The 24,811-nt window shown below is 45.0% G+C and overlaps 1 protein-coding gene across 2 annotated transcripts in view; it reads left to right on the forward strand.

Annotated features, from left to right (window-relative positions):
* The window catches only part of DDX10 (DEAD-box helicase 10), a 294,884-nt gene that overhangs the window by 79,149 nt on the left and 190,924 nt on the right, over positions 1-24,811 (forward strand). For both annotated transcript variants that reach the window (XM_088456682.1, XM_088456683.1), the window contains exon 13: positions 1,293-1,680. In XM_088456682.1, coding sequence (XP_088312808.1) covers positions 1,293-1,680 — 388 coding nt within the window. The remainder of the gene's footprint in view (positions 1-1,292; positions 1,681-24,811) is intronic.

Genomic DNA, 24,811 nt, shown 5'->3' on the forward strand with positions numbered 1-24,811 from the left:
ATGTTCTTTGTGCTTGTTTTTGTACGTTAGGTTAGAGTTTCCTTGTAATGAGACCTCCCCATTTATGCTTCATGAAGGGGAGTGGGGAGGTGATTAAATATTCATTTTAGCTATTTATTTACAACTGGTCCTATGTATATATCTGTGTGAAAACCCCATTTTGAGTAACTTTAGAGTCTCCACCAAAGACACACATTTAGGCCCCCATTTACTAACGAGTTTTATCACCAAAACGAGTGATACATTTCACTGTGTATGATAAATGGGGCTCCAGCCAATCAGCTCCCAAAGGTCATTGTTCTAACAGTTGACAGTTGGGAGCTGATTGGCTGGAGCACCATTATCATACACAGTGACATTTATCACTTGTTTTGGTGGTAAAACGCGTTAGAAAATGGGGCCCTTAATCTTTAAACAATGTGGAGCAGTTTTCATTGTCCGGTGGCCAGCCATTATAGTACTGCTGCGCTACTGCTCACACAGGGGTCTAGTTACTAAGCTGTGTTAGATAAAGTGAACAGTGATAAGGTACCAGCCAATCAGCTCCTAACTGCCATCTCACAGGCTGTGTTTGAAAAATTACAGGAGCTGATTGGCTGGTACCTTATCACCGTTGAATTTATTTGCTAAAACAGCTTAGTAAATAGACCCCACAGTAACCATTCTCCTATGCGCAGTGCGCTCTGTCATATGTCACTGAAACACCTGTTGTAAGCGCCTGAACACATGGGAAGAAAACATTACAGGTTATTACATTCTGGAGCACAAGCACATACATCTGAATGAAAAGATTTATGGTCCATATGTTGTAACATATAGGAGCAAGTTGGGCTTTATCTTTAATTAGAATGATGCAAATTAGAATTTTTGACAGTGGTAAATAATTCAACTTAGTTTTAGCTGGCGCTTTGTAGACACGTATGTATTCAGTCAGTTTATATTCAAGCCACATGAATTCTGCACTGGGAACATAATTTGTCTTTTTGTCATATGTACTGTGAATAAATCCTATGCAGGGAAACCCAGTGTTGCCCTCTCCCCTGAGAGAAAACCCCGTGCCCTGCTATTACCCTGACCTTTAAAGGTATTTGCAAATTGATTTACTGTAGCACATATTTTTGTAGCTGATTAAGCAGGATCTCCTTACAGCACCTTATTGTTTCACCGGTAAATTATTCACTTTACTATTATTGTTTTTCTTTATAGTCATCATTGTCGTGACTGGTTTTTCTTTTTTTTTTTTTTATTCGTGTTGTTATTGCTGTTTGAGTTTACTGACTCTCATTGTGCAGGTCATTGGGCCTTGCGGTAGCCCCGAGGGTCCGATTCCTCCAGAAAGCCCAGACCTCCCAGCTTTCAGTAACTGAGACAAATGAGGAGCTTCAGGAGCCCGGCACCATCAGTGATGAGGACATCGAGGCCTTCAAAAGTCAGTTTGGTGGAAAGAGAGCGGAGCAGGCGAATGAAGGGGATACAGCAGATTCCGACCTACCCGGTGAGGGCAGCGATCAGGAAGATGATTCTGGAGAAGAGGGGGATGAGACCACAGAGGCCGGGACACAAACCGCTTTTCGGTTTACAAATGAGGAGGAGGATGATGATGATGACTGTCGAGATCTTGATATATTTACTGTGAAGAGAAGAGATGTGTTTGGTGTTCTCGAAGACGAAATTGCGCCGGTAAGCTTAATTATGATGATTTATGTTTATTATATACATCAGAGGTCCCCAAACTCTTGTCATTACTGTCCAGGTTTTAAAGATATCCATGCTCGAGTCCAGATGGTTAAAACAAAATTGACTTGGGTACTAATTAAGTCACGTGCGCTCAAGCATGGATATTCTTAAAACCAGGACTGTAAAGGCAGAGTTTTGGAAACTTTGATGGACACTCTTCCTTTTGTCATTTTGTGTTACAGAGTCTGTATTTATATAATTTTAGGGTGTACATAAACTTCAAACAGAAAGTTGGTGCCAGAGGAGAAACAGTTTGTTCTTTCTAGTTTTATCTATTACAGATGGGTCAACATACTATGTTTAGTTATGTACATATTAGGCTTTTTTTTTTTTTTTGTTACAGATTTAATTTTTAAGTTAAGTGCACCCAGAGAGGGTATTTTGTCCTAATGTTCACCTTCATTAGTAATTTAATAGTTTTTCGGACAATGCATGTAACTCTTAACTTACACCAAAAGTTCGGCTGTGTTAACTTTCAGGACTTCATCTTTAAATGTAATCACTGCTCTACACTTTAACATGGCTGCGGCAGGGTTGTGAACAGACTAACCATTCAAAACACTGATGGCTAGATTATGGCGCTTAATTGGTCCTGCCGCTCGTACCTCCCCTCCACAAGGTCACGCAGTCCTGTTTTTTTAGGCCATGGCTGTGAGACGAAGTTGAAAGCCCAGAGGATAAACCGCTGTGTAAGGAATGGCACCCTGGCTAGGGTGAATATTTCATTTTGACTAGGGGTGAGCGGGTTCGGATTTCTGAAATCCGAACCCCCCCGAGCCCCCCCGATCCGAGTCCGATCCGAGTCAGGCTCGACTTTTCCCGCCTGACTCGGATCTGAAATAGAGGCAAAACGTCATCATCCCGCCTTCCGAGTCTCGCGGGTTTTGGATCCTATATAAGGTACCCGCGTCGGCGCCATTTTCTCACTCGGCTGTGGACAGTGAAGAGGGAGGGTGGGAGTTAGGGCTGTGCAGTGTAGTGTAGTGTAGTGTAGTGTAGTGTAGTGTAGTGCTGCTGTTGTCCACTACTTCAAAGTCCATAGGGGCTGGCTGTGTTGTGCTGTGCTGCTGTTGTTAATAGGGGCTGTGTCCACTACTTCAAAGTCCATAGGGGCTGGCTGGACTGTGTTGTGCAGTCAGTTCTCCATAGGGGCTGTGTCCACTCCAAAGTCCTGTGCAGTGTCCCAGTCCTAAAGGAGTGCTGTAGTGTTGTCCAGGGGGTGCTCTGTCCATCAGGGGTGCTCCCCCCAAGTGCTAAAAAAATAATATATTTTCTGTGTTTGTGAACTGTGTGCGCAGTAGCCGCACGTGCATCAACAAAGTAGTGCCAAGCGTGCGCCTGTGTCATAAGTAAAGGGCCGGCTGGCTTGACCGTTAAAGGGTGCTGTAACCCCCGAAAGTACACTCCAGTCCAAACCAAAAAAAAATTATTTTCTGTGTTTGTGAATTGTGTGCGCAGTAGCCGCACGTGCATCAACAAAGTAGTGCCAAGCGTGCGCCTGTGTCATAAGTAAAGGGCCGGCTGGCTTGACCGTTAAGGGTGCTGTAACCCCCGAAAGTACACTCCAGTCCAAACCAAAAAAAAAATTATTTTCTGTGTTTAGCCGCACGTATATATCAAATCGATATAACATAAATGGAGGACCAAACTTTCTCCGATAAAAATAAAATAGAGAAAGATCAAGAACCACTTCCTCCTAGTGCTGAAGCTGCTGCCACTAGTTATGACATAGACGATAACATGCCATCAACGTCGTCTGCCAAGGCCGATGCCCAATGTCATAGTAGAGGGCACATACAATCCCAAATGGCAAAGTTCAGGAAAATGACCTTGAAAAAGACATTTAAATCAGCTGAAGAGAAACGTAAACTTGCCAATATGCCATTTACGACACGGAGTGGCAAGGAACGGCTAAGGTCGATCCCTAGTATGTTCATGACTAGTGGTTCAGCTTCACATGACGATGGAAGCCCTCCTCCCACTAAAAAAATCAAAAGAGTTAAGCTGGCAAAAGCACAGCGAAGAACTGTGCTTTCTAAGAAGATATCACAAATCCCCAAGGAGAGTCCAAGTGTGGTGGTGGTTGCGATGCCTGACCTTCCCAGCACTGGACGGGAAGAGGTGGCTCTTTCCACCATTTGCACGCCCCCTGCAAGTGCTGAAAGGAGCACCCACAGTCCACTTGCTGATATGCAAATTGAAGATGTCACTGTTGAAGTACAACAGGATGAGGATACTGGTGTAGCTGGCGCTGAGGAGGAAGTTGGCGAGGAGGATTCTGATGGTGATGTGGTATGTTTAAATCAGGCTCCGGGGGAGACAGTTGTTGTCCGTGGGATGAAAAAGCCCATCACGGTCATGCCTGGGCAGAAGACCAAACATTCCACCTCTTTGGTCTGGCAATATTTCTATCCAAATCCGGACAACAACTGTCTTGCCATATGTACCATATGTAAAGGTGAAATAAGTAGGGGTAGGGACGTCAACCACCTAGGAACATCCTCCCTTATACGGCACCTGCAGCGCGTTCATAAAAAGTTACTGTCAAGTTCAGAAACTTTGGCTAAGACCGTAAGCAGTCCAGGGACACCTAAATCCCGTTGTCCTGTTGTATCCAAGCGCCTGCAAACCACACCGTCAACTCCCTCCTCGTCAATTTCCTCCTTAGTCAGGATCGGAAGTAGTCCTGCAGGCCATGTCACTGGCATGACTGACTCTCCTATCCGGGATTCCTCTGGAGGATCCTGCATTGCTACGCCTACTGCTGCCGCTGCTGTTGTTGCTGCTGCTGGGAGTCGTTCATCATCCCAGAGAGGAAGTAGGAACACCTTTACTAAACAATTGACCCTCCAACAGTCCTTAGCGAGGAGGATGAAGTACGACAGCAGTCATCCTGAATCAAAACGTATAACTGAGGCCTTGACTGCTATGTTGGTGTTAGACGTGCGTCCGGTATCCGCCATTAGGGCAGTGGGATTTAGACAATTGATGGAGGTAGTGTGTCCCCGGTTCCAAATCCCGTCTAGATTCCACTTCACTAGGCAGGCGATACCGAGACTGTACAGAAACGTCAGAAAAAGTGTCCTCAGTGTCCTGAAAAATGCCGTTGTACACAATGTCCACTTAACCACGGACATGTGGACAAGTGGAACAGGGCAGACTAAGGACTATATGACTGTGACAGCCCACTGGGTAGATGTATCACCTTACGCAGCAACAGCAGCAGCGTCACCAGTAGCAGCATCTCAGAAATGCCAGCTCGTTACAAGGCAGGCTACGCTGTGTATCACCGGTTTCAGTAAGAGGCACACCGTCGACAACCTCTTAGAGAAACTGAGGGAAATCATCGCCCAGTGGCTTACCCCACTTAGACTCTCCTGGGGATTTGTGATATCTGACAACGCCACCAATATTGTGCGGGCATTACATCTGGGCAAATTCCAGCACGTCCCATGTTTTGCTCACACAATAAACTTGGTGGTGCAGAATTTTCTGAAAAGCGACAGGGGCGTGCAGGAGACGCTTTGGGTGGCCCGAAAAATTTCTGGCCACTTTCGCCATTCAGCGACTGCGTGCCGAAGACTGGAGCGCCAGCAAACACTCTTGAACCTGCCCCGCCATCACCTGAAGCAAGAGGTTGTGACGTGGTGGAACTCAACCCTCTATATGCTTCAGAGGATGGAGGAGCAGCAAAAGGCCATACAAGCCTATACATCCACCTATGACATAGGCAAAGGAGGGGGTATGCACCTGACTCAAGCGCAGTGGAGAATGATTTCCGTGTTGTGCAAGGTTCTCCAGCCCTTCGAACTTGCCACACGTGAAGTCAGTTCAGACACAGCCAGCTTGAGTCAGGTCATTCCCCTCATCAGGCTTTTGCAGAAGCAGCTGGAGAAAGTGAAGGAGGAGCTAAGACGGAGCGATTCCGCTCGGCATGTGGGACTTGTGGATGAAGCCCTTCATTCGCTTTGCCAGGATTCCAGGGTGGTCAATCTGTTGAAATCAGACCACTACATTTTGGCCACCGTGCTTGATCCTAGGTTTAAAGCCTATGTGGTGTCTCTCTTTCCGGCCGACACAAGCCTGCAGAGATGCAAAGACCTGCTGGTGAACACACTGTCAGCTGAAGCGGAACGTGACACGTCAACGGCTCCTTCTTCATTTTCTCCCGCAACTGGGGCTGCCAGGAAAAAACTTAGGTATCCTAAGCAACCCGCTGGCGGTGATGCAGGGCAGGCAGGACCAAGTTTGGACATCTGGTCCGGACTGAAGGACCTGGCAACAATTTCTGACATGTCTACTGTCACTGCATATGATACTGTCACCATTGACAGAATGGTGGAGGATTACATCGGTGACAGCATCCAAGTAGGCATGTCAGACAGTCCATACCTGTACTGGCAGGAAAAAGAGGCAATTTGGAGGCCCCTGTACAAGCTGGCTCTATTTTACCTGAGTTGCCCCCCCTCCAGTGTGTACTCCGAAAGAGTGTTTAGTGCAGCCGGGAACCTTGTCAGCGAAAGGCGTAGGAGGTTGCTTCCACAGAATGTGGAGAAGATGATGTTCATCAAAATGAATTATCAGCTCTTCCAGGGAGACCAGCCTCCAGAAGGTACAGAGGGACCTGTGGTGGTGGATTCAAGTGGGGACGAGTTAATACTTTGTGAGGATGAGGATGTACACACTGAAGAGGGTGAGGAATCGGTGGATGAGGAGGATGAGGATGACATCTTGCCTCCGTAGAGCCAGTTTGTGCAGGGACACATTAATTGCCAGCTTGTTTTGTGGGGGCCCAAACGAACCAATCATTTCAGCCACAGTTGTGTGGCAGACCCTGGCGCTAAAATGATTGATTTGTTAAAGTGTGCATGTCCTGTTTATACAACATAAGGGTGGGTGGGAGGGCCCAAGGACAATTCCATCTTGCACTTCTTTTTTTTCTTTGCATTATGTACAGTTTGGGGCCTAGTTTTTCTAACTGCCATCCTGTCTGCCACTGCAGTGTCACTCCTAGATGGGTCACGTGTTTGTGCCGCCCACTCGTGTCGCTTAGCATAGTCATCCAGCTACCTCGGTGCAACCTTTTGGACATAAAAACACTATTGTGAGGTGTGAGGTGTTCAGAATAGACTGGAAATTAGTGGAAATTAAGGTTATTGAGGTTAATAATAGCATAGGAGCAGAGAAACCAACAAATTCTGTGATTTTAGCTGTTTTTATGCTTTTTTAAAAAAAAATACAGATCCAAAACACAAAACCCAGAACCCAAAACACGGAAGGGTGGTTTTGGCAAAACCAATCCAGATCCAAAACACGAAGAAAGATCCAGATCCAAAACCAAAACACAAAACACGAAAAGTGGCCGGTGCACACCCCTAATTTTGACCCTTCTGAAAGCGCTTTAATTACAATATGAGCTTTTGCCAATGGTAAATCTAGCTCTTTTTAGCTAGCACATGTTGTGTACCCCAGACCCACTTTTATGTATGGCCAAAGTTTCCCAAACTCCGCCTTTACAGTCCATGTTTTTTAGAATATCCATGCTTGAGCAAAGGTGACTTAATTGGTGGCTTAGTTAATTTGATTGAACCATCTTGAAACCTGGACGGTAATGGCGGAGTTTGGAAACTTCTGTGTTTGGTGAAAGTCAGCAACATGCAAAACTCCAGCAAGCATAGCAATTTGTATTTTTGTCAGAACCTTCCTTTTTGTTTTTATACATGCAGCAAATCTGGACACCATGCGGACAGTTCTGTTTAGATGGCAGACATTTCCAAGATCACTGCTCTATAGGGTGCTCCTTTATCTTGCATCACTCTTGCAGGATAGAAGCATCTGCTGTTTGATTGGCTTACAGTCTCCTATACAAAAGACCTGCATATTTCACTCACGGGAAGATTTACTTCTGCTTCAGAATCTCGCTTCCAGTATTTATATTACACTGTGACTGTGTGTTTCCACTGACCCTTGTGTATTATCTATTGTGCTATTTGTATGTCTACTTGTAGCCTTTTTTTTATTTTTATTTTTTTATATTGACATCCCCTATAATTCTGTTCTCCATACAGTGAAAGGCTGGGATAATACAGCTTTCTTTGTCGATTTACCTGTATGCCTAATTGTATGTAAATGTGTGGGTTTAGAACATGCCATTAGTGTAGCGATTAATTCTTTGGGCATGTTTAGGAAATGTGCCTTTTGTATCATCGATCTGATATTTTTGGATTTTGTCCGAGGCGCACATTAATTCGCGGTCACGGGGTATATTTCTTGGCAGCAGCAGAAAGTCTGTTGCCTTTCGCTGTGAGGTACTAAATGAACAAGCTGCTTCTGTTTTTATTGTCGAGTATCTAATGGATTTGTCTACTTATACTGCTTTAATCAGTTGTGACTGTCCTTGCACTAAATTAAAGTGTAACCTCCAAGCGTTCTCGTAAACACTCAGTGTATTATATTATATCGACCCTGACCGTAAACTGGATGGGAACATGTACTCATTGCTATATTGTGTCCTGGTTCACATTTAATAGGCTCAATGTTGACCATTTCCCGAAACAACAGATGCATCTTAATATGAATATAGCTGCTGTAATTGTATCTTCCACACAGGTGAAAAACCCCATATCATTTATTTACTACGGAGGAGATTAATTAAACCTTCAAAGGAGAACAAGTTGAGGTGTTGCCTCTAGCCACCAATCGGATTGTAGAAAGTACTAGCTAATGGTTGCTATGGGCAACACATCCATTCGTCATGTTTAGAAGGTTTGATAAATCCACAGAATTTCTGAGTAAAATAAGTTGTATGTATACATGTTCCTGACCTCACGGGCGCAGTCCCTGTTTTTCTGGGAAGACCTTCATATTTTTTCCACTGGACGGGGGGGAAAGGGGTCTAAATTATGCTTTTTAGCGGCATGTCAGAGATAATATTGTTATCAATTAGCAAAGACAAACTTAGAGTCATATAATATGGCTTGAAGTCTATTACAATCACTAACAGAGCTTTAGGTTTCCGCTAGAGCTGCCTGGTTTGACCTCCAACAGGCGAAACCTTGCTGAACTTTGGAGGTATGTCTTTCTAATGCTGGAATTATGTATGTCACTAGTGGGCAGGGCTTTAATTTTCTATGTCACTAGTGGGCAGGGCTTTAATTACATATGTCACATTGTTTGGGAGTAATTTGGGTCCATTAGTCCTAATAGATTTACTCCTGGTTGTTCAGGTTAGTCATATGATGCTTGTGCACCTCAATATTAAATTAGTGCATATGTTTCCCCTTTGGATTTAGATCAAGGCTTTGACTGAGCCTCTGTAGGACTTTTCCTTTAGTTCTTTAACCTCTCCACTGGACTTTGGCGATCATTGTCCTGCGGGAGGGATGAACTTTTGCCTAATCTTTTGTTTATCAGACTGAAACAAGTTATCTTGGAAGATTTCCCAGTAGTTTGCACCTCCCGTTCTTCCTCCTATTTTAAGATGCTCAGTACTGCTGAAGAAAAGCATCATAATGTTACTCGCACCGTAATGTTATAACCATTATACTTCCCTGTAGGTTTTATGTTTGCGGTGTGGGCAGTGTTAGATTTGGGTCACACGTGAGGCTTTGTACTAGGATCAGAAAGATCTGTCTCCTCTGACAGATTATAAACGAGCCGCACTCATGTATTTGGGCAATCACTGAACTCTACAGCTCTTTCTAAGTGATTGTCGGACTCTGCTTTCTCACCCCTTATTGTATGCAGAGAGGGTTTTGATGGACCTTTTTTATGTAGCATCTGGCTGCTTTGATGCAGCTTCCTGATGACTGGATCGTCCATGCCCACTAACACATCCACACACTTGAGTATTACCGTTTACGCTCTTCCTAATGCATTATTTGTTTTACTTTATCTCTTTGGGAAACTTTTTATTCTTCGTTTTCACAGGTGTCCCACAGACTCACAGACTGAATAATGTTCCCTTATTTGTTGCGTCAGCTACTAACTGCCATTTCTCTTTTTTTTAAATTGAGTTTATTTATGAAAATTGTTTGGTTTCCATAACAAAACACAGTACCAATACACAAAAACATAATCCCCCCACCCCCAATAAACCTTGAAAAAAAAAAAAAAATTATTTGCATTATACACCCATTATCATATAATCTCATGAGAATAAAATCATAATTAAAATATCTGCGCAATACCTCTGAACCATATAAAACAGCGGAAGAACTACAAATAAAGAATGCAAAATCATCATCATTGTGCCGCCCCGCTGGTGCCAATCCATCAGCGTCTGAATTCCCACCCCCTCCAGCAACATAGTGGGAAGAAGCAATCCAAGGGCCCCAAATACCCTCATACTTGTGAATAAAATTTTGTTTAGCATATAAAAATCGTTCATGCCCCATCTGAGTTAACAGTAAGGAGGTAGTTGGTAATTCTAGAAATCAATCTCTTACCACTAGTTACTTACAACAGAGCTTTAACAGGATCAGGAGCAAATTGTGGAGGGCCAGAAGAAAACTGGACAGAAAGGGCATGTCGGAGCTGTAAATAGCGGAAAAACATAGCATTCGGGATCCCAAATTCAGTCTTAAGAGTATCAAAGGTTTTAAAAACTCCATCACTATACAAATGTCCAAGGGAGAAGACCCCTCTCCTGGACCACAAAGAGCTGCCATCAAATAGGGCCAGTTCTCCAAGAGCGGAGAAGTGCCATAAGGACAATTCAGGGTCAATACCCTCCGCCCCCACTAAAGTACGGACCTGTTTCCACAATGTATGAGCCTGTGTGACCAGTGGAGCCCCCCCCCAGGACATCTGTCATCAAGTAAGAGCTGCAAAGGGGAGCATCCTCTAGAAGCAGTATGCACCAATAAAGTAGGTAGATGCGGGTCTCCTCACCCAAAACCCATCCCCGCAGATGGACTAACTGAGAAGCCAGATAATAAAGGCGGAAATTTGGCAGTGCCAAGCCACCCAACCCTCTCGGCCTGCATAGAGTCTTCAAGTTAATTCGAGATAGTTTATTTGTCCATACTAAAGAAGACAAGTAACTATCAGTCGCAAAATACGAGGAGGAATATAAACAGGGGCCTGCTGAAAAACATATAAGAATTTGGGAAGAACTGTCATTTTAACCAAATTCACCCAACCTGTAACGGACAATGGAAGTTTATTCCAAACGTGCAGTTTAGATTTCAAGAGGTCAACTTGTGGCTGGACATTAAGTGGAATAAAGTCCGACATAGACAACATAATCCAAATTCCCAAATATTTAAACCTGGAGGTCCATTCCAAGGGAGTATTCGCAGCCCCAACAGGAGAGGAAGGACCATGAACAGGAAGAATGCAAGATTTACTCCAGTTAATGTGCAGCCCAGAAAACTGTCCAAAAGAATCTACCACGGAGAGGAGAGTGACCAATGACTCAGATGCATCAGACAAGAATAACAGCATATCATCTGCATAAAGAGCCACCGTGTCAACCCTTTGCTTTATCCGAATCCCCCGTATATCGGGGTGACTTCTAACAAGACATGCTACTGGTTCATTGGCCAGGGCAAAAAGGGTCGGGGAAAGAGGACAGCCCTGTCTTGTACCTCTAGAGAGGCGAAAAGAAGGAGAAACATACCCATTAATGCTGACCTGCCCTGAAGGGGAAGAATATAATAATTTAACACAGGCTATAAACCTAGGTCCCATCCCAAAATGGAGCAGAATCTCCCAAAGATAGTGCCACTCAACAGAATCAAAGGCCTTGGTGGCGTCCAAGGACACCACCACTACCCCATCATCGACCGAGTCTGCCAGCTGCAAAATAGAATACAATCTCCTAAAATTCTGTGAGGTGGATTTTCCTGGCATAAAACCTGTCTGATCGGGATGCACAACCTCACCAATCACCATATTAAGCCTAAGTGCAAGCATTTTAGCCAATATTTTAATATCTGTGGAGAGGAGAGAGATTGGGCGATAAGAGCCAGGATCAAGAGGGTCTTTGCCAGATTTAGGGATCATAACAATAATGGCCTCTGACATGGAACGGGGAAGAGAACCCAGGTCACACAGATCATTAAATAGGTCAGGGAGTCTAGGGAAAAAGAAAATGGCATACTTCTTATAGAGCTCAATAGGAATCCCGTCCACCCCTGGGGAAATGTAGAAACGGCCACTTCAATTTCCTCTATAGTAAATGGAGAGTCAAGGAAAGCCCTACTGTCCAGGGAAATGGATGGGAGGGATATATGTCCCAACTATTCAAGTAACTCTTCTAAAGTATAGTGAGCCTGGGAACAATAAAGAGTAGCAAAATATTCAAAAAACACATTTGCAATAGCCGGGGTAGAGGAGTGCAAATTACCTAAAGAGTCCCAAATTTGAGCTATAACTGTAACAAGCCGAACCTCCTTGGAAAGATAAGCCAAAAAAGCTCCAGATTTATCTGAATCAGCATAATTACTATGCTTAACAAACCATTGGCGTCTTCTGGACTTATCTAAAAGAAAATGAGAAAATAGTTTAGCTACCTCCATATAGGAGGATCTAGCAATAGTAGAGCCAGAGGACAGATATTGCTGTTCAAGCAGTTTACAACGATTTTCAAGTTCCCCTTCTTTTTTCCTATGAAAAGTTTTGATAGTTATCACCTTTCCAATTAAAGACCCACGTAGGACAGACTTGAAAGCATCCCACAAAATATCAAAGGAAACTGAACCGTTTTCCCAGAGAAAAAAATCACACCATTGGGATTCCAATTCCGAACCAGCACCCATCAATGTGAGCCAGAAAGGATTGAATTTCCAAAAAGAGTGACCTCGTGGAGCAGCGATATCAATAGTTAGCACTAAAGGGGCATAGTCCGACACACCACACGACCGGCACGCCACCTCAACAACCTGCGGGACTAGCCTCCCAGATATCAGAGCAAGATCAATCCTAGAAAAGGAGTGATGAGAGACCGAAAAGCAAGAGTACCGAGCCAGGTGAGGATGCCGAACCCGCCAAATATCCACCGGATCAAGTTCCTCCACTAAATTGGCAAAAGAATGAGGGGAAGGACCAGACACAACCGAACTCTCACGCCACCTATCCAGAGTAGGGTGTAACACATTATTAAAATCCCCTACACAAATAACCGGGGTATCGGGATAGAGAAATAAATTCAGCAGATTTTTTCAGGACTTCACTAGACTAAGGAGGAGGAATATAAACAGGAAGAATATGGAGTGGAGAGGAGTGAATAGATGCCCGAATGAAGATGCATCTACCCAAGGGGTCAATCCTAACCTCATCAAGCACAAAACCTAGGGATCTACAGACAAGTACTGACACTCCTCTAGAATATGAGGAATATGTGGAGTGATAGGCCCAGCCTATCCAAGGTTTGCTCAAAGCCAAGACTTTCCCACCCACCAAGTGTGTTTCCATCAAACATATTATATCCGCCTGAGCCTTTTTCACCTGATTTAGAACTAAACGCTTGACACGGTCATTGAGGCCCCGGACATTCCAGGAGAGAACTTGGAGAGGGGGACCCAAATTAGAAGACATCATGGGGCAGCCACAGATCAGAGGGAGGAGGAAACACAGACACCCGAAACATCACAAATGGAGGCACCCGGCAAGACATGGCAGACACAGCAGAAAAAAAACACAGTAGAAACTGAGAATATAAAAAATTAAAACATAACAGTTTTGAGTAAAACATGACAATGGCATAGAATGGAAACAAAAAATAAAATCCCAAACAATAACCCCAAATATTGGCAAAAAGTATAAACATAAAACAAAATCACATACAAAAACCCCAAAAAGAACCCCGTCCCCCATCCTGTATACTCATCCCTGGTATACCTAAATCCCTAAACTACCAACTACGAACCCCAGAACTTAATATCTAGAAAAACTAACAAATCCTAGTTAATTTTAGGGGTAGGAGAGGGGGGAGCAAATCCTACCTTGGCCGAAAGATAAAGTGTTGCCCAGGCCCAAGGCAAAATTACCCACCCCAGCACCCAAAATACCAGACCCGAAAGGTCACAATATAACATAAATACCTTAATATAATATTACAAAGAGTGCAGTATAGCAAATAAACATCAGACTAGTAATATGCAGAGAAAAAAATTAGTATTGCAATAGAGACCAATGAAGAAAAATAACACTCATGAGACAGCAAGTCCAGATCAGTCCGGAGGAGCATCACCGCCACGCTCCCTGAGCTCCAGCCACGCCACAGCCTCATGGGGGGAATCAAAGTAATGGGAATAACCATCAGTCACCACACGTAGACGGGCAGGAAACAACATGGCATAGGAAAGGCCCAGATCAAGGAGGGCGACGTTTAACCTGCACAAATTGAGATCTAGATTTTTGGACATCCATCGAAAAGTCCGGGAACACAGCCACCCGATTTCCATTGTATTACAAAGGACCACACAAGCGTGCCAGACGAAGGATCGCATCTCTGTCTTTGAAATGCAAGATCTTGGAGATAAAAGTGCGTGGGGGAGCACCAGGAGGTAGGGCCCTGCCAGGAATACGGTGCTCCCTTTCCACTGCAAATTGGGTGGTGAAATCCTCTCTGGCAAAAGTATCCACCATCCATTTTTCCAGAAACGTCTCCGGATGGGAACCCTCCGCCGTCTCGGGCAAGCCAACAAAACGAACGTTGTTTCTGCGAAGTTGGCCCTCAATATCAGAGATTTTAGTTCGACAAGCCACCATCTGGGACTCCAGCGCCAGAAGCCGCCCCGCAACCTGAACAGTGACATCCTCCAAAGTAGAAATGCAGGTCTCTCCCTCACCAACACGCTCTCGCATTGTCTGCATATCATGACGTATAAGCGAAAGTTCCACATGGACCTCAGAAATCTTGCCAGACAGTGTTTTCTCTGTAGAGGTGATTGCCTGCATTAAGTTTTGCATAGTGATCTCGGGCTCCAAAGGAGGGTCAGCAGGAGCAGGCGGAGAGGAGGGTTGAGAGGAGCGAGATGAAGTATCAGAAGTGCTGGATCCCGTTGCGCCCCCAGGTCCTGTACGGGAGAATCGTTCCAGCCGCGCAGCGGCCGACTGCTGGGAATTCTTCCCCATTCGATCGAAAGTCACAAATTATAACAGGTCAGAGGAAATAGACACAAATTTGTAGGACAGGAACAGCAGGGATCAGGAATATCAAAACCCCCACTTCGCCAGCATAGAATCCAGCAGGCAGGGGGAAGGCTGTGCAGGGAGGGAGAACAGCAGCAGTATGTGGCTGCAGACAGTGGGGCCAGGCACAGCAGCAGGCTCCGCAGCACCACAGCCTGTACTCTGGGGTACACTAAGGAGCAGGGATCAGTCACAGCTTGCCTTCAGTCCCCCTCTGATGCAGGGCAGCACTCCAAAATGGCGCTAAAATCCAAAATGGCGGCCGCGGGTCCGCAGGAGCCCCCAGAGGACTGCAGAACGGCCTGGACAGGGTTCCCCACCTCCTCACCTGCCCAGGAGGCCAGTCGGGAGTCGGCTGCAACAATCGCTGGGTCCAGGAGCCACAGGAGACACCGGGGCCAAATCCAAAATGGCGCCCGCGATCAGGAGAGGCTGCACAGAGAGATCTTCAGCAGCCTGCAGCACAAGAGACAGGGAGCACAGGTAAGCCACCAGACTCCTGGAGGCTTCAGAGGTAGCACTGTGGTAGAGAGACGGTGCCAGGGACCAGGTAAAATAGGAAGGTTGGCTATATAGGATATTTGGGCCCAGGAGCTATGGAGTTAACCTCCTACATTCAGCCCGTCCAGGCCACGCCCACTAACTGCCATTTTTCAAACACAGCCTGTAAAGTGTCAGGAGCTGGTTGGTTGGTACTTTGTCCCCATCCACTTTATCTCTTTCCAAGGCTTAGTACATAGACTCCTAAGTGCTTTCAAATAAAAAGAACAAAAATTCAGTGTTAGGATTTGGTATACATTAATTTGAGAGAATTGGACAAGGGTCTGTATACTTTTTTCAAGGCGCTATGTATGTACGGACTGGCAGCCTGTATAATTAAAGAGCACATTGAAGGAGACTTTAATATATAACGTTTTCCGTGGGTCAGCTAACCAGCTCTCAGCCCCCCAACGCTATGCTGCGCCTTGAGAATAATAATAGCTGGGGAGTATCACCTGAACCATTGGGGTCCTCAGATTAGATCCTCACATGCAAGCTCTTAGTGAGTGTTAATTTTGCATAAAATCCTCCTTTTTAAATTTTGCTCTTAAGCAATTGTAAAATGCTGCTGTGCCAGGTTGCGCCCTAGGATCGGCCGTTACTCACCGCGGTGCCGGCTTCCCCTGATCCCTCGGGTGGTCAGACGCCAGGTGCAGCGGCGCGTGACGCGCTGAGCATTATTCTTAGAGCCATGTGAACATCTGTGTGTCGTGCCGTGCCTTGGTTACTGTGGTCGCCGTCATAGACGTGGCCATGACAGTTCACATCACCTGACTACCCTTTACCCAATGGTAGCATGGTAGTGGTCAGCTGACGCTGTCCACCTATGATCTGCTACCTTAGGGTATAAAGCCTGCCTTCGGACAGAAGGAAGTTGCCTGTGCAATGTTGTCGCTTTCCAGTCTTTACTGCCACTACCTCGTTTCAGTTTCCTTCTTCTTGATAACCTTGTGTCTACAGACACCAACTCCTTGTGCAACAGAGCGTCCTAACACCTTGCCTGTCTGCCGATAATACCAAATCTTCGTGCAACAGAGCATCCTGACATCTTGCCTGTGTGCTGACAAATACCAACTCCTAGTTTAACAGTGCGTCCTAAAACATCTCGCCTGGGTGCTGAACAAAATGCCAACTCGTTGTGCAACAGTGCGTCCTATACATCTCGCCTATGTGCTATCAAGTGGCCTCTTGGTGCGCAATTGTGCATCAGGACACCACACCGGTGCGAATCACCGGCGCCACCCCTTGGTGCAACTCTGCATCAAACCACCTTCATTTGTGTACTATTTTGAGTGCCACCTCTCGGTGCAATTGTGCGTCAAAAGACCTTTTCCAGTGTACAAGTTGCAATCTCCTCATGGGTGCCGTTTTACTTCTTACAGAAGTAGCCCTCTAGGGCCACCGTAGTAATTTTTCTATTCCCATGGGTACCGGACACCTGACCAAAGGACCCGCGACCTGCCAGCTGGGTGCAGCTAAATCCATATCCCGCTTGGAGGGGTCACTGGTGAACACCTCCCGGCTGCTTAGACTCCGCACCATTGGTCAGGTCTCGTCAACGGCCGGTATTCGTGGATGAGGAGATCATACATACAGGTCCCACGCCTCCGATTCCTTCCTCAGCCCGGGACCTCAGCTTTCACCCCCTCAGCAGGGGATTCCGCCACAGCCAGGCGTGACATGCTGATTGTGCTGGCGCAATCTAAATGTTAACAAGCTGAGTAAATAGCACTTTAATTCAGTAGAAAGAAGTGAGTGTATTTTCTGAAACATAAAAAAATCCGGGTCAAGTTTTTGACTCGTCAAATTCCAGCTTGGAGGGGGGGGGGTCATCATGATATTTAAAGCTTGGAGGGGGGGGGGGGTGTCATCAAGATATTTAAAGAAAATAAATATCTTTCAATCTCATTTATTTAAAGGAGGGGGGGGATACCTGTAATCTACCCAGGTCCCATTGTCCAATTGTAACACGTCTGCTGCTGTGTCCCGGGGTGGCGTAAATACTCTTGTGATTTTCTGCCTCATTGTTAGTCCGTCGTTCCTGCTTCCTAATACAGATCATTATAGATGCTGCTCACAATAATATGAACCTTTGAACCATGAATTTAGCTTTTAATGAGACTTCTGCTATTAGGATCAGGGCCAGAATCCAAGCCGGCCTCTTTGGGAGCAATTTATAAAGCGTTATCTGAATGCTCATCTCTTTGTCAGATAGAAGTAATTTGCTGAAAGTGTCCAGTCTTTCCTCTCTCCTAGTTTTTTTTTTTTTTTTTTTTTGATTAATCTTAATATTTTACAACATTTTCATTTTTAGATTCTAGCTTTTTTTTTTTTTTTAAAAGGGTTACATGTTTTATTGAGGACTTTGGTCTAATGTGAAGCTTTTTACGCTGTGCATGCAAAGCACCTTCCCTCTTTCATTTTATTTATTTTTTAATATCCCTGTCTGAATTCATTGCTGCTTCCAGGAGTATAAAAATATCATATTGCATTGTGGCTGTAGATATCTCAGCAGGTAGCATTAGAGAAATGACATTCTGAAGAGCGATCTGGTTAATGCTCGGTTCTCCCATGCAGTGGGTCCCTTTTTATTCCTCTTTCTAAATCTATTTTATATGAGAAGTGTGGCTTGATAGCATAATGCTGGGAAGGCTGTAATTAAATTTTCCAGTTATCGTTTGGTTTCATGCCCTCTGTTAAAGGATCACTGAACCTAAAACGCAAGCTGTTTTTATGTCTGAAAGCCACTGGCAACATTTATAATGAATGCACAAGTTTTAGGAAAGCGGCATCGCTGAAGAATTTTGCGTACATCCGTGTACAGTACCTTTTTTTTTTTTTTTTTTCTCCGGTCAAACGCTGCAAGGGGGGTGAGGGTTTGGTACTAATCGCCCAGGCTTGTTTCAGGGGCCCGGTGGGGGCCCAAGACCAGCTGTTGAGGAGGACCAAAGCTCCCCTTTGCGGAGCGTATATTGTTTTCATTGATTGTTTTAGGAGGGGGTGTGACCACGTCTCCCAGATTTGGCCAAGCCCTCCTCATCACCCAGGCTTGGCATATGTCTCATTGGCCCTGCCAGCCAGGTGAGCTTCTCCTCAGACTTTAAAGTGGCTATAATGGAGGAGTCAGGTGATACAAGTTCCATACAGGAGTGTTGATATACGTCAGCGATGACAGAAAACCTCTGCTTTTCTGGGGGAACAAAAATAGTGCCGGTGTTTGGTACTGTAGAGTAACATCAGAAAATTTAAATCACTGAACATACTGTATGTGCTCTGATAATATATATAGTTATCTGGACCCCTTTTTGATTTGTGAGGTGCTGTTCCCCCAGCTCTTGATCAGTGGTATGCTCACTAGTATGGGGGAGAAAGGAGAATTCTAAATTCAGTAGATCTGTCACCTCACATTTTTCCTCCGCCCAATATCTCTGCACTGTGTGTGGCGACCTGTCGGGAGTTCTGCTGCTTTCTGTTGGTGAAATGATCTGGGGTTGGTGGTGGTGGTCTTTTTAGTAGGTTTGATAAATGTGAAATACTAAGTGGAGGTGTTGCTCATAGCAACCAATCGGATCCTATCTATCATTTTGTAGCTAATACTAGATAAATGATAGCTGCAATCTAATTGGCTGTTATGGGCAGCCACTGTGCTCTTTAGCAGGTTAATCTCCACCTGAGTGATATAGTGGAGGTCCCAGACACTGGGGTTCTATTAGTAGGGGAAGAGGGTGTAAAAATGATAGATTAAGCATAGATTCAGTTGTGGTTTAGGGGGATTTTTTTTTTTTTTTTTTATATATAGATATATATATATAATTTAATTTAGAAATGCTGCCATTTTTTCTGTGACCATGTGCCAGGAAGCGCATCTGGGGACTGGGGGTGCTGACCAACAGGCTTGTGGGTCTGTACTAGTGATGGGCAACTCCGAACCTTCACTTGTGGTTCTGTGGTTTCTTGTCAGATTTGTTTGTTATAGCTTGTAAAAGTGGTTTAAAATACTTCCTGGAATGCTATGACAGACATGTGTCTCTTTGATTAAATGTGTTGATGTAATTTATTGTGCCCATTTTGACGGATAGGGGTATTTCAGGCAACCTGTGAGGCACCATCTTGGTCATTAAATGAAAGTTTCTTTAATGGGTAGCCTTTCTACTTGAAGTTAGCTTCGGCCCTGTCCACAAGGACTGATGATCGGTATTTGTCTGTAGCAGTCTTGCTGTGACTGATTAACATATACTGAGTGAATATTTTGCTGCATTTTAAAATAAATAACAAGTCTTTCTTTTATTTTGACAATATAATTTTATTCAAATGTGATGTAGAGCTTACAGAGCTTTGAAGGAACAGTTGAGTTTATCTGTTTCCGAGTTACGGTTTCAAGCTGCACGTTCCACTGACATTAATCCTTCAGAGGCCTGGAGGCTCCAGCGCGCTCTGGTCTGCAGAAGGTGCGCTGTGTTTGAAATCCATGCTACTGGCAATTGATAGGACTTGTGTTAACTTTTCTTTCTGTATCTTGCTACAAGCTGAAATTAAACCTCATCACTTGCTTCAAAATGTACCTATACAAAGTTCTTTGCACAGTACATGGGACTAAGCCCTGAGTAAATGCTAAGTGGCTCTAAATGCCACCAGAGAATTTATTGGTTCAAATTTGGTAATGTGCAGGAAAAGGTCATGTCATGTTGTTTTTTGAAACTCAAAGATGCATAAACATGGCGTCACATGGCATCCGTATAATCCCGTGTGCCATTTCTGCCAGGGGAGCGCACTTGGGAAAATAGAGTCAAGTGGAAGCTGGTCTTCAATTTCATTATTACTTCATTAAAGAGAAAGTATTGCTCAGAAAATTGTGTAGCAACATTTATATTCCCTTTCTACATTTCTAAAATGACTGTGAATTCTGTCCCAATGACTGCACACCTCCCAGCGTAACTGTACACCTGAACGACTCCAAACTGTCACCCCACAAGTGTAAACAATAGCATCACCCACAGAGAAACTACTCTGTAAGACAGAACATCACTGCCTCACTCACAGCAGCACATCACTACCTCACTCACAGCAGCACATCACTACCTCACAGCAGCACATCACTGCCTCACTGACAGCAGCACATCACTGCCTCACTGACAGTAGCACATCACTGCCTCACTGACAGCAGCCCATCACTGCCTCACTGACAGAAATGCACATCACTGCCTCACTGACAGAAATGCACATCACTGCCTCACTGACAGAAATGCACATCACTGCCTCACTGACAGAAATGCACATCACTGCCTCACTGACAGAAATGCACATCACTGCCTCACTGACAGAAATGCACATCACTGCCTCACTGACAGAAATGCACATCACTGCCTCACTGACAGAAATGCACATCACTGCCTCACTGACAGAAATGCACATCACTGCCTCACTGACAGAAATGCACATCACTGCCTCACTGACAGAAATGCACATCACTGCCTCACTGACAGAAATGCACATCACTGCCTCACTGACAGAAATGCACATCACTGCCTCACTGACAGAAATGCACATCACTGCCTCACTGACAGAAATGCACATCACTGCCTCACTGACAGAAATGCACATCACTGCCTCACTGACAGAAATGCACATCACTGCCTCACTGACAGAAATGCACATCACTGCCTCACTGACAGAAATGCACATCACTGCCTCACTGACAGAAATGCACATCACTGCCTCACTGACAGAAATGCACATCACTGCCTCACTGACAGAAATGCACATCACTGCCTCACTGACAGAAATGCACATTTCTGGCAGAAAAAATGTCAACTGTTTTACTCAAACTTTAAATCCAATGAAATGTTCATTCATTACAAATAATTCAAACAAATAAAACAGCCTAATATATATATACACACATACAAGCAAAAAAGAGATGGGCACTCACCAATCAGTAAAAGGCATATTTTAATTACTCACGGATCACATAACAGTGGTCGACAATTCGGTCCCAACAGGACCTTTGTCAGGACAGGAAAGCCACCACCAGGGAAACCCATTGACCAACAACCCACCTGCCGTCTGTTATAGCCACATCAATTAGCAAAGCCCCACCCCCAGTGAAAACCCAGAAGTGGGGACATATAGGGAAAACCATAACTCAGATATGCATAATGTACATACTCAGAGCGTTAGGACACAGACCCCGCCCGCACGACTGTCATAGCGCACTCAACCAGCATGCACATAGCAGAAATAACCCCACCGCGCCACAACCCGGAAGAACTGTGTGTTCCATTGTATGGAACGCACCGTAACTAGGGATGTGCATCGGACCATTTTTGACGGATTTGGATTTGGTTCTAATTCGTCGTCCGGCTTTGGATTTGCCAAACTGCGGTGACTGGATTTGGATTTTTTTTTTACAAAAATTGACAAAAAAAAGGTAAAATCACATAAAGTGGTATTTTTTTTTCTTCCTAGAGTATTATTAACCTCAATAACCTTAATTTCCAGTCACTTACAGTCAATTTAGACCACCTCACAGTTTAAATTATAGTTTTCACCATTATTGGCCAAAGGTTACAGTGAGCTGACTCGTTACCAAGCGACAAAGCAGCGGCACAGACACCACAGTTTAAAGCATATCTATGACACATTGCCACACAGCTCTGGCAGAAATGAAAAGTAGTGCACCCATCCAGTGGGTTACGGCCAGCAGAATCACAGTACTTGTTTACAAAGTGGGCTACGGCCCTAGGAGTCACAGTGCACAATCTTATTCACATTCCATCACATAGTGCCCCTGATTCACATTACACCATAAAGTAGTGTCTCTTATTTATGTTACGACACACAGTAGTGCCCCTTTAACACAATGCCCACAGTAGTGGGCATTTAACACAATGAACACAATAGTGACCCTTTAACACAATGCCCACAGTAGTGACCCTTTAACACAATGCCCACAGTAGTGACCCTTTAACACAATGCCCACAGTAGTGACCCTTTTACACAATGCCCACAGTAGTGGTGACCCTTTAACACAATGCCCACAGTAGTAGTGACCCTTTAACACAATGCCCACAGTAGTAGTGACCCTTTAACACACTGCCCACAGTAGTAGTGACCCTGTAACACAATGCCCACAGTAGTAGTGACCCTTTTACACAATGCCCACAGTAGTAGTGCCACTTATACAATGCCCCCAGCAGTGGTGTCCCTTACACAATGCCCCCAGTAGTGGTGCCCCCTATGCAGTCCCCTTAGTAGTAGGGCCCCCTATGCAGTGCCCCCAGTAGTAGTAGTGCCCCCATTAGCAAGCCCCCAGTAATATGCCCCCAGTAGTAGTAGTGCCCCCAGTAGTAGTAGTGCCCCCAGTAGTAGTAGTGCCCCCAGTAGTAGTAGTGCCCCCAGTAGTAGTATGCCCCCCAGTAGTAGTATGCCCCCCAGTAGTAGTAGTCCCCCTATTAGCATGCCCCCAATAGTAGTGTGCCCCCAGTAGCATGCCCCCCAATAGTAGTATGCGCCCCCCAGTAGTAATGCCCCCATTAGCAGGCCCCCAGTAGTAGCATGCCCCCAGTAGCGCACCCTTACAAACACACAAATAAAAAAACTTAACCTGAATCCCCGCTCCTGCCGCCGTCCGCTCTGCTCTGCTCTATTACGTGCGGAGGGAGCCGGAAGACGGAGCTCATGTGTGAGCTCCAACCGGCTCCCTCCGTGCAGCAGCCAATGAGAGTCTGCCTGACTCTCATTGGCTGCTATTACAAACACACAGCTGCAGCTGGACCTAGAGTGAACACTATGCACTTGCCGATGCCGGTTCTCCCCTCCGGGTCCCGCCGCATGAGTCATCGGGCTTAGGTACACATTGTTAAGTGTGTACCCAGCTTTGCTAATTTCCTCCAAGCACATTTTCATATGCCATGGTCTCCAACGTTGGTCTGCAGAGATTTCGGCTTGAGAATGATTTTTGTTCTGCACTAATTTCTGAACCCATTCCATATGGATTGTGGTTTTAGGCGAGGTCAATGTAAAAAATTAAGGCTGCAGATGTACTCCAAGGTCCGTTCTTCAACCTGGGCAACATACATATTGATATACAGTCAGACCAGAGGAAAACCGCACACACTGTGGTAAGTTATTCATTGGGTGCCAGGTCATAAATCATGAAAATAGTCTGTTTCTAGGCACCAGGCCCAAACAGACCAGCACACCTCCACTCCAGCAAGACAAATGCAAAGATATTTTAATATAAATATTCAGCCATCATACAAAAAAAATAAAAACAAAAATCATATACTTAACGAAGAGGGGACCCGTCAGCCATTTTGGTGTCAGAATACATCGGTGTAATCTGAGTGACCGTGAAGGAGAACATTTGAAGTGGCCAACACAAGCTCTGAATGGTTCAAATTACTGCACTATGAGCGCCTTCCTGTTTTGACCATATATATATATTTATACAGATTCGAGCGATAAGATCGATGAAGACCATGGTACGAGCCATATTGCCAAACATGATTGATACTAATCAGATCTGTCCCGTCCATAGCGTTTTGGTGAAATTTTTTTTTTCTCAAGGGTGCTCTTGAGAAAGGTGGATATTCACCAAAATAACCGATGGGCTAGCACTGCTTTACCACCGCCTGCTATGGGCGGGGTTGATTTGTTAAATATCATACAATCACTGCAATCAAGTGCTTTCTGCACCTGTCAACAGGTAGTTTGGCCCAGTCTTCCTGAGCTTGTCTATCATTCTCTTTCTGATATTCTTAGACAACTCTCTCCTTTGCTTTCTCTGGTCCATGTTCAGTGTGGTGCACACTATGGGCCTGAATCAGTAAGGATCGCTATTGCGAATACAATAGCGATTACGTGCGCAGTTCAACTGCGATAGTATGCTAATTCATTGCAGGAACCACTTAAGGACGCCCACTTTACCTTACACACATCCGTAATGTTTAGCAAGACTATGAAAACATTGGTACAATCTACTACCATCGCAGCCTCACGCACACTTGCACAAGCTCTGACCTTACTCAGAAATGGCTAACTTCAGCGCACGCTGGCAGGCTGCGCATGGCACCACAGTGGATAATTTATGCACGCCCATGCAGTGACGTTCAAACGCACTGACACGCCTGCGTTTCGCCGACCCCCCCAAATCAACGTCACCACCGCCAAACGGCACTTCCTGTCCATCACTCTGTGATGGGTCTGCGTTGTCCCTGCGATCGCAGTGACCGGTTTGCTCACCCGCACTGTGAAGCTTGTACAGAAAGCAACAATCTTTCGATTGCGTGAGAATTAGCAACTGGGATCCAAGCTGAATCAGGCCCTAGGATACCAAACTACAGAGTGACTACATTTCCCTATTGTAATAGGCTGAGTGATTGGTGAGAGAGAG

This window comes from Taudactylus pleione, unplaced genomic scaffold (assembly GCF_031769625.1).
Source record: "Taudactylus pleione unplaced genomic scaffold, aTauple2 ptg000711l, whole genome shotgun sequence".
NCBI classification, from domain to species: Eukaryota; Metazoa; Chordata; class Amphibia; order Anura; family Myobatrachidae; genus Taudactylus; species Taudactylus pleione.